This window comes from Bos javanicus, chromosome 20, assembly GCF_032452875.1.
Source record: "Bos javanicus breed banteng chromosome 20, ARS-OSU_banteng_1.0, whole genome shotgun sequence".
Taxonomy (NCBI): domain Eukaryota; kingdom Metazoa; phylum Chordata; class Mammalia; order Artiodactyla; family Bovidae; genus Bos; species Bos javanicus.
This window is the reverse complement of record NC_083887.1, coordinates 25,947,750-25,958,803: the sequence shown is the minus strand read 5'-3', so window position 1 is coordinate 25,958,803 and position 11,054 is coordinate 25,947,750. Positions and strand designations below refer to the sequence as shown.

Below are 11,054 nucleotides of genomic sequence, written 5' to 3'. Positions count from 1 at the left end.
AGAGATCAGAACAGTTAAGAGAACCATGCAGCTGGCTGGATCCATCACATGATACATTTCCTTAAAAGAACCTAAAGTATATATGAATAATATTTCCCCTTCATTGAGCTTTTCCACGTTCTAAGAGATAAACTTAACTTCTTCTTTCCTCTGGTTTACCTTAATGAAGATGTTAGTCATTAGTTGAGCAAATGTACAAGCCTTTATTGTGTATCAGCTCTATGATGGGCCCTGTTTTAAGGACTGTGAGTAAAAGAAGTTAATGAGACAAGTCCTCAAGGACTTGAGAAATGTGTACACCTTAACAGTAAGCTAGTGCTATGCATAGAAACCTCCTCAAACTATATAAAAAGAAAAAGAGAAAATATTAGGAGAGCTGGACACTGGCAATTTCACAGGATGTACATTCTATCCACTGTTCCCTCAAGAGGAGCCACTCCAAGCCTTGAGAAAGTAATGTGTTACTGAGACCATGTGAACTGTACATGTGACTGAATGCTACTAAAGAAGGCCTCTGTATAAACTCTTCACCTTGCAGGAGGTCACAGGGACCCACTTATCTTGCCCAAGAAAAGCTTCATGAGCAAGTTCTCTTGTTTATTAAAACTGTCACCTACCAATCTCTGTGGGCCTCCCAGTGGTGCAGTGGTAAAGAACCTGCCTGCCAATGCAGGAGAAGCAAGAGATGTGGGTTCGATCCCTGATTGGGAAGATCTCCCGGAGGAGGAAATGGCAACCCATTCCAGTATTCTTGCCTGGGAAATTCCATGGACAAACAAGCCTGGTGGGTTACATAGTCCATGGGATCACAAAAGAGCTGGACTCAACTGAGCACGCAGGCACATACCAATCTGCAGTGTTTGCATCTGCCATCTCTCTTTCCATCTTACCTTTTCTTCCATCTTTCTTTGCTCTTTGAGTACGGACTATCGTGCATGCTCAGTTGAACGGTCAGTGGTCCTATTTAGTCAACCAGCTCAGCCCAAACTAGAGGCAGTTGACTCCGAGTGAAGTTCTTCTAAATATAGTGTAAAGTATTCCTTAGAAAATCTTCCAGGACCCTCCAGCTCTCATTCAGATGAGCCCCTCTGTGACCCTAAGCTACTTTCTGCCTGTACGTATTGGATGTTAGAGATTTTCCTGGTGGCTCAGACAGTAAAGAATATGCCTGCAGTGTGGGAGACCCAGGTGGGATCCCTGGGTCAGGAAGATCCTCTGGAGAAGGAAATGGCAACCCACTCCAGTATTCTTGCCTGGAAAATCCCATGGACGGAGGAGCCTAGCAAGTTACAGTCCATGGGTTCGCAAAGAGTCAGACACGACTGAGCGACTTCACTTCATTGGATGTTATCCTCTAGCTGGTGTTCACTTGCCTGTCTCCCCCACCACATTATACTCTGTGAAGGACCAATTTCATCTATGTTACAAACCAGCACTAGGGTAGGAAAGTTCACTGATAATGGTTTCAGGTTTCACATTGTGACTGTTATCAAAGCAGGTTCACCTTTCCCAACCCCTGGCAAGTCCAAAGATAGATGCCAAGGTTTGCATCACAGCAAGGGTTTATTTGCAAGGGAGCCAAGCAAGGAGATGAGAGAACAAATCTCAAGTCCATCTCCCTGAGGGCAAAAGGCTGGTGGTATTTACCGGATACGAATGAAGAAGCAGGGCGGTCTGAGGTGTGGGGAGCACACCTCAGGGAAAGGTGATTGGAAAAAGGTGCGGTAATCACGGTTCTGTGCAGGTGTAACAAAGCCACAGACCTCTGCAGCTTCAAAGGTCACCCAGGACACTTGATTCAAGAATTGGTGGTCCTATCCAGTCTCAGCCGACTCGGCTCAAACTAGACACAGCTGACCCAACGTTTCTAGAAAACTACTCAGGCAAACATGATTTAGGCTACATGCAAGTTTTAAAATGACTTTGATGAAGGAAGGCAGGTGAAATGGGATTTAACCCATGTTTTCATATTTAGTCTTTTCAAAACACCACTTGTTGAATTTTGGTGTAGTATCAGAAGAATATCCACAATTATGTTTCATTTTTCCATCCATGTATTTGTGTGATGATGGGTTAATTCATATAACTTCACAAAAACTACCTATCTACAATAGACTGAATGCAGAAGCAGATAAGAGAATTCAAGTGTTTATTTTTAAGTCAGATATTAAAAAGACTGTCATAAATGTAAAATAGTATCATTCATCTCATTCATTCTTTTATTTTGGGAAAGTTATTTTTCATAAAATGTATTATTTATGTTAACATGTAAAATTTTACTGTTATTTTGAGATGAATTAACACATTAATATTGAAAATATATCTGCCTCAATATTTTCCATGGTAAACACTGATAGAAGCAATTCACATAAACAGAAGTTCTTTGGGATCCTCAATATTTTTTTCTAGCTCTATTGAGGAGTAATTAATTAAAACATTTATATATTTAAAATAGACAAATTAAATTTTGATATGCATATACATTGTGAGATAACTGCAACCAAGTTGATTAACATATTCATCATCTTATATATCGGAGAAGGCAATGGCACCCCACTCCAGTACTCTTGCCTGGAAAATCCCATGGATGGAAGAGCCTGGTAGGCTGCAGTCCATGGGGTCACTAAGAGTTGGACACGACTGAGCGACTTCCCTTTCACTTTTCACTTTCATGCATTGGAGAAGGAAATGGCAACCCACTCCAGTGTTCTTGCCTGGAGAATCCCAGGGACGGGGGAGCCTGGTGGGCTGCCGTCTATGGGGTCGCACAGAGTCAGACATGACTGAAGCGACTTAGCAGCATCTTATATATTTGTTTTTTCTGTGTGTGTGGTAAGAACACTTAAGATCTATTCTCTTAGCAAATTTCAAGTATACGAGACAGTATTATTAGCTATAGGCACCATGATGTACATTAGGTCTCCAGAACTTAATCATGTTATAATTGAAAGTTTGTACCATTTGATCAGCATCGCCCCCTATTCCCCACACCCTAGCTCCTGATAACCACCATTCTACTCTCTGTACAGTAAGTTAACATTTTTAGGTTTCACGTGAGATCATACAGTATTTGCCTTTATCTGGCTTATTTCACTTAGCATAAAGTCTTCTAGGTTCATCATCCATGTCACTGCAAATGGCAGAATTTCCTGCTTTTTATGGCTGAATAACGTTTCACAGTGTACCTAATCACATTTTTGTATTTATTTATCCAAGGCATCCTGAGATCAAAGAGTTTCAGAAAACCTCCCTTAGTCTTATTTCCTACTCAGAATGTGGTAACCAGCAAAATTACCCCTAGACAGGATAGTTCCTAGGATGATTAAGGTGGGAGTTCTCAAACTGTTTAGTGTCAGGAAACCTTTACACTCTTAAAAAACTTAATGTGGGGCAGAAGTTGGTTCTTTGTTTCTTGAAATGTGAAATTGTTGCCTGCTCTGGAAAAATATAGCTCCTGATTTATCCTGTACCTCATGCCAGCATGTTAATTTGTCTAGTTCTGAGCACAAAAGCAAAGAAAGGTACATTTTTCTCTCCAGCCACTCTTAGACAAAGCACAGACTCCTGTCTCACACGAAGAGAACTCACTCCCTCCCAAACAAGGGTCTGTTCCAAACACTTACTCACATTTCAGTGAGTCAGAAGGAAACAGACAGATATTCATCTCCCTGAAACCTGGCTGACTTCCTGCAATAAGTCTGTGAGGAGCATCATGATTGGGTGTCAGGGTTAGTGAGCGGCCGCCTACGTATTCTCAGGTGCCACTGCAGTCTTAGTAAGCAGGTGAGTAGCATCCACAGGGTAGGAAAAAAATGCCTTCAAGTGTTTGTAAGGATTAGTAAGTAGAGTTAGTGACAGATAAGAAAACAGGAAAGAACTAGGGGCTATATATTTTTGATTCAATTTATAGTCATGATTATAAGCAGTAGCACCTGATAAACACCAATTTAATACAGTCAAGACTCCAGCCCTAGCTATGGTAAAGGGAAGCATTTGATTTTTACCAATTAAGTCCTTCCCATCTTGAACCACTTTGCTTCCTAGTGGCAGTGTCCCAAGCACACCAACCTTTTCATAGCTGTTCAGTTGAATCTTTGTGCCCCCATGTACTGCTACACACCAGGCTTCCCCATCTTTCATTTTCTCGTAGTGTTTGCTCAAACTCATGCCCATTGAGTCAGTGATGTTATCCAACCATTTCATCCTCTGCCACCCTCTTCTCCTGCCCTCAGTCTTTCCCAGCATCAGGGTCTTTTCTAATGAGTCGGCTCTTTCCATCAAGTGGCCAAAGTACTGGAGTTTCACCTTCAGCATCAGTCCTTCCAATGAATATACAGGGTTGATTCTTTTTTAGGATTGACTTATTTGATCTCCCTGGGACTCTCAAGTGTCTTCTCTAGCACCACAGTTTCAAAGCATCAACTCTTTGGTGCTCAGCCTTTCTTGTGGTCCAGTGAGCATCCCTACATGACTACCAGAAAAACCATAGCTTTGACCAAGACAGACCTTTGTCGGCAAAGTAATGTCTCTGCTTTTTAATACGCTGTCTCAGTTTGTCATAGCTTTCCTTCCAAGGGGCAAATGTCTTTTTGTGCGACCTCATGGACTATAGCCATGAGTACTGGAGTGGGTAGCCATTCCCTTCTCCAGGGGATCTTTCCCACCCAGAGATCGAACCTGGGTCTCCTGCATTGCAGGCAGATTCTTCACTGTCTGAGCCACCAAGGAAGTTACCTGCTTCATAAAGGTTTAGAATGGTGCTAATAATAATGATTGAAGGCAATGGCACCCCACTCCAGTACTCTTGCCTGGAAAATCCCATGGACGGAGGAGCCTGGTAGGCTGCAGTCCATGGGGTCACTAAGAGTGGACACGACTGAGCGACTTCACTGTCACTTTTCACTTTCATGCATTGGAGAAGGAAATGGCAATCCACTCCAGTGTTCTTGCCTGGAGAATCCCAGGGACGGGGGAACCTGGTGGGCTGCCGTCTATGGGGTCGCACAGAGTCGGACACGACTGAAGCGACTTAGCAGCAGCAGCAGCAATAATAATGATTAGACTAGTAACTCCTTACATTTAGTTTATTAAAACATTTGATTACACTATAAAAGTAATCACTGGAAGGATCCTGGCTTCAGCAACGTGCTGGGAATTTGTGGGCAAACTTTCAGAGGAAAACCCAGGTTTAAAGAAAAGTGATTATCCTGTTTCTTAGGTTGGGAAGTAAAAAGCTCAGAAGTAGTTATGGAATGTTCTCTTTCCAGACCTGGGCCTGAAATAATGGAAGAAAATACTCACAATGTAATGCAAACAGGAAGCATCACGAGTTCATACCGGGGCTCTCACTGGTCTTTGTGTCTTTAAGTAAATCCCTTCAAGTTAACAATGAAATCAGCTGCTTATTATCTTGGAGAGGAAGGAATGAGAATTTTAACACACACAACACCCCCCACCCCAACGCAACCCCACCCCCCCACCCCCAGCTCTTGCAGCAGCTCTTGCTTAAATATCACTTCGGGATAATCATAACTGTGGGCAGATCTTGTTTCCTGTCGGGTTAGTTTCTAACCTGGTCATTCTGCGCTTATTTTTGTCCCTTTCTCCACCCACTTGGGAAAGGCAGAGAAGGCAGGCACCGCGCAGCCCCTGAGAACGGTGACTGAGGCTCATGGCTCCCCCCAGCCCTCCCACCCCTGCCAGGAGCCGGAAGGCCTGCACGAGGGCCAGGGTCTTTCGGGGACCCGGGGTCTGCCCCGGGCTTACGTCAGACTGTCGGGGGGCGGGGTAGTGACTGCCCGACTTTCGCCGTCTGCTGTGCAGGCAGGAAAGGCCCCCAGGCACGCGGTCCCCATCCCCGCAGCTTCCTGGATCCCGGGGCTGGGATGGCGTGTGGGGGTGGAGGTGAGGCTTCCGGGGGTGTGGAGGAGCCAGGTGCGGCTCGCTGGGCGGAGAGGGGGGCGGGGGGGGGGGGGCGGGGCCGGCCGGGGCAGGTCTGGTGTGTGCCGAGGCGAAGGGGCGGGCCTTGGCGCTCCCGGAGCTGCCGGGCAACTTTTCCCGGCTCACGCCCGGGAGCGGGAGAGAAGCCCTCGGGACGGCTTCTGGAGCGTCTCAGTGTCCTTGGATCCCCGCGCAAACCCACAGCAGCTCCAGCGCCAGGGCGACGGGCTCAGGATGCGGCCAGGACGGACAGGCGGCACGCCGCTGCAGCTGGTGTTAGTGTTCAGTCAAGGTAAGCGACGTCTCTGCTCCGCATCGGTGGCAGGAGGAACCTGCGTGGGTCCCCGGGTGAGGGCACGAGCCAGGAGTTCTGCGCCAGAGAGGCGCGGGCGACGCGCGTCTCGGCTCTGATTCCACGTGGACCCAGGCATCCAGCCATCCCAACGGGACGGAGAGAGACTCCCCATTCCGGCTCCGGCTCGCCCCCGCCTGGTGTCCCCATAAGGCGTGTCTCTCACCCTGTCTGTAAAGCACCTTTCGAAGTTAACTGGAAGCGCGCTTTGCTCTCAGGCACACACGCAAGCGCACACAAGCATGGGGGAGTGGGGATTAGCGGGGCGCCTGCAGTCGGGCTCAGACAGGTGCCCCGCCAGACCCGGACTCCGCGGTTCTGTGCATCCCGGCAACTCGGTCCTAGGAGGTAGCCTGCCCCTCAGCGCGATGCCTGGTGGCGTTGCAGGAGCCTGGGAGCCCAATACGCTTATTTTTCAACCCGGAGCGTGTGAATAATGTCCTCATTTCTCCAGAACGCAGCACTGCTGTATCTTCCCTTGGGGCACGTAGGAAAACCTAAGTGCCTCTTAAATGCTTGGCAGAGGGGAATTCTTCTGCCCTTCTGCCTTCCTCTTATTGTTGTAACGTCGTCTATTCAACGAATGTAAACTTAGGTCCGGAAAAAGTTCTTTCCACTTTCTCGATCTCTGGCGCTACAACAAAAGAATTACCCGCAGTTGTAGCTCCTAAGGCAAGGCGACGAGAGCCGGGTCCGCCCCTCTCCTGACCCCTTTTTCACTAAGTGGGGAAATGAGTCTAGGGGTGCGACCACAGTCCATCAAGAGTGCCTTGTCCAAACTTTATCCAGAGCCTCGTGTGTGCTTATTTCAAGAACTTTGGTTTACTTTTGGGGTGGAGTGGGGGAGTCACATTTGTATTTTGTAATTTGAATAGCTAGCAAAAAAAAGTGGTCTCATTTTCAAATGTTTATAGCAAGAGGATAAATCTTTGCTAAACTGCCCTCCTTTGAGGCATGTAGCCAGTTGCTGTCCTTGATCCTGAAAGAAATCTAATGCAGAAGATCCTGTAGCCTTTGCTCCAGGTTAGGGAAATAGCAGAAATACAGAAAAATAGCAGAGAAAGAGAAATAGTCCTCACCCCAGCAGAGAATAGGCATCAGTTAGTTTTCTTGTCTAATCCTGGGTCTGCTACTTCACATATTCTCTCCTGGGACCCCAAAGATGTTCTTAGGGGCCATCAACCCTAATCTAGAGGTTTCAGATAAAGTTACTTTCACCTTGAGATTCAGTCCCTGGAGACCACCACCTTCCCAAGAGCTAATGGACCCTTCAGCCCAAGCTTTTCAGCTCTCTTCAAGTACCCTTTATTAACAGAAGCTGTGGAAGTATAACATCATTTTCTTATTTTCGAAGTGTTGAGGCTTGTTCTTAACAAAGCAGTGAGAAATAATTTTAGAGGAATGTGGTACTGCAAGGCCTGAAGTCAGGTTCAGAGTTTTCTTTCCCCCAGAGTTGGTTAACAAGGACAGCTTGACACCTTGCTGCAAGCCAGCGGAGGTGATATAAAATGACATCTGTCCAAACAGTTTGTATAGTTCCTTCTTCCGCCTGCTCCAGGTATTTCCTTACTCAAGGAACAGGTTTTCTCTTAATTCAGGATGATCGTAATAAAGCTTTCTCATTTGTGATCTGAACCCAAGTTCCCAGGAAAACAGCATCATTTTTTTGATACCATGAATATCCAAGATTAAAGTGAATAATTGAAAGCTCTCAGTTTGTGACAGCTACAGTTTTTATGGCATGACCCTATCTGTATAAAATTTTTGAGCACTCATCATTATTATACATACATATTTGTAGTTGTTTATAGGTTATATCCATGTATAATTGTTCAATATAAATACCAAAAATTAAAATGTAAAAGGCTCGTGTGTGTGTGTGTATTTATACTTATAGCATACACTCCAGCATATAAGCCAACCACTGTAGAAACTTAAAACCCTCAAATCTCATTTTAACACTTAGATTCAGATTGGCTGTCTGTAAACATTCTCACAGGTATTTAAGAAAAAGCAGTGCTCTTAGTTTGGTTTCGTATTTATCACCTTTCATTGATCTTCCTTGATTTAAGTGCTTGCAATCATTGAAGTGGTAACCAGCAGGTTGAGACTGGAAAAGAAAGACCATAAGAGCCCTGGATGATCCATAAACCAAGGTCCATAGAGGAAAGGAATGTGATTTTTAAATGTGTGATGTCACTTACACTCTCTAGTGTGTTGCTTGGCCAAGGATAATCCTTGCCCCTGGATTCTAGGCCTCATCTTCTGCTATCTCTGGTACCCTGCCCAAGTCACCCCGTCTAATGAATATTTTCAAATCCCTAATTTCCCCTCCGGCTGTAAATATTCTAATTTCCCTCTTAGTAAGCAGGTCCTCCATCAGTATGTGATTTGGCCGCTCTTTCCTCCTGAAACACCGTCTATCCCTGGCTTCTGTTCTCCCTGCTTGTCTCCTATTTTCTTGGCTCTTCTTCCTTAGTCTCCTTCACAGGCTTGGCTCTTTGACCCAGTCCTTGTTGGTGTTCACAGAGTTCCATGCTGGATCCTCTTCCTTCTCCCAGTTCTCTTTGGGCCTGCTCCCCACTCAGGTCAGCATCTCCAGCCAACTCTGCTGAGTTCCGGTTCGGTAAATATCTCCACCTAGGTGACTTTGGGTCCCCAAACAAAGTGGATACCTCTCCTCTGAAAATTTTTCCTACATCATCTATTAGTGTTTAATGGCAGCATTATGGTGGAAACATGAAAACCAGGATCTCTTCCCTTATTGGCAACATGTTCTCTCTGTTCTCCCCAACTCATGTGCCTTCTGCTCCCACCCAGTTCAGGCCCTCACTTTTTTGTCTCTGGACCCCTACTGTTTTTAAGCTGGTTTAACTGTGTGTGTTGCTTTGTCACCAGGGTTATCTTTCTAAACATTTATCTGTATCCAGTCACCCCCTTGTGTCAAACATTGAGTGGCTGCCCAGATCATGTAGTGCAAAGTCCCAATTTTGTGGCATGTCATAAAGTCTTTCACCATCTGACTGCAGCCTTCCTCTTCAGCTTCTTCTCTGCCACACTCACCCTGCACACACACACAAGCACACACACTGCACATAGGCACATCCACAGTACATACATCCCCGAGCCACTTGTACACACCTATGCACACCATTCTGTATTCTGACTGCACTTGATCATACCATATTTGGTATTAGAATATTTTCCAGATTATGTTATTTTGCCTTCACTGCCTTGATGCTTTTTCCCTTTTTCTCTCATCCGTTTGCAACTCACCTTTGTTCTAAGTTAAAAGAGACAACCCCGAGTAAAATGATAAAGTAGGGAAGTTTTTATAATAAAAAGGGAAATTTTAAGTAATCTCTTATTTCCAGGACCTATCTTCAATGACCTCTCTCCACTCAGCCTCAGCCCCTCAACCACCTTAGGCCACCATCCAATATGGTAACTCCCTTCCTCCACGACTCTCCATCTACATCTGCCCAAGGTACACTAAGCTTTACTCTCCTAAATACTGGTTCTGGAGCTACTGTTCTGATTCACATTCGTGGAATGAGGCTTAGGATTCAGTTTTTAAGGGACTTCCCTGATGGTTCAGCATGTAAAGAATCCTGCTGCAATGCAGGAGACACAGGAGATGCGGGTACAATCCCTGGGTCGAGAAGATCCCCTGAAGGAGGAAATGGTAACCCACTCCCAGTATTCTTGCCTGAAAATCCCATGAAAAGAGAAGCCTGCCAGTCTACAGTCCAAAGGGTTGCAGAGAGTCATACATGACTATGCATGCACGCATGCCATGCCATTCAGTATTTAAAAACAATTACTCATACATTTCTGATATACAGCCAGGTTTGGAAGTAATTGCTTAAATACTGCACCTTCTCTTTCCCAACAAATTAAAATTCCAAACTGCCTGTACCACCCTGTTCTGTGGTGACAACCAAGTCAGGTGTATTTCAGCACTGAGAGAATGCATCAGGTCAAGTGAATTCCCTTTAAAGTAGGTGATGACTGCTTCTGTCTTAGTGTGCTGATAGCCCTGGACATATAAAAAAGGAAGAAGCCTGTTAACATAAAGAGATGAGCATCTAATGGTAGAATTTTAGACATTCAGCCAAATAAAGACCATTTAGTCTGTGTGTCAAAAATAAAGAATTTCTAGTGTATTATCAGCACCATTTGCGTTTCCATTATGATTACCCTTTCCTGTTCTTCATCAAGCACAACAAGACCAACAGCATCCTCTTCGGTGGCAGATTTGCTTCCTCTTAGATGACATTAGCCAGCAGCTACTTTCAAGGGGACAGTCACAGAATTGTTCCCGAATGTTGATTGCTAGAAGTAACAGGTTCTCTTTGATTCATGTTCCTTTCCAACTTCATAGTCATCAGTAAGAATGTATTGGTTGAAATACCATGTCTGTCTGTCTCTTTCTGAAAACATATGTAAACCTACTCTACTTCCCCATAGTAACTCTCATTTGGACAAAATGTTCAAGATATGATAAAAAGATATTTCAATGCTCTATCTTTGCCTAAATTTGAAATAACATATCTGCTGTTTCAAAAATCATGTCTACTACTCAAACCAACTCAGCTAGACCCCCATATTTATTTGAATTTAAGTGATATGTGAAATTAAAAGACGCTTACTCCTTGGAGGGAAAGTTATGACCAATCTAGATAGCATATTGAAAAGCAGAGACATTACTTTGCCAACAAAGGTCCGTCTAGTCAAGGCTATGGTTTTTTTCAGTAGTCAC

The 11,054-nt window shown here is 44.8% G+C and overlaps 1 protein-coding gene across 1 annotated transcript in view; it reads left to right on the top strand.

The window, feature by feature from the left end:
- Positions 1-5,994: 5,994 nt before the first annotated feature.
- ITGA2 (integrin subunit alpha 2) overlaps positions 5,995-11,054 on the top strand; it is a 108,728-nt gene continuing 103,668 nt past the window's right edge. Inside the window, exon 1 of the mRNA XM_061393551.1 lies at positions 5,995-6,232. Coding sequence (XP_061249535.1) covers positions 6,175-6,232 — 58 coding nt within the window. The 5' untranslated portion in view covers positions 5,995-6,174. The remainder of the gene's footprint in view (positions 6,233-11,054) is intronic.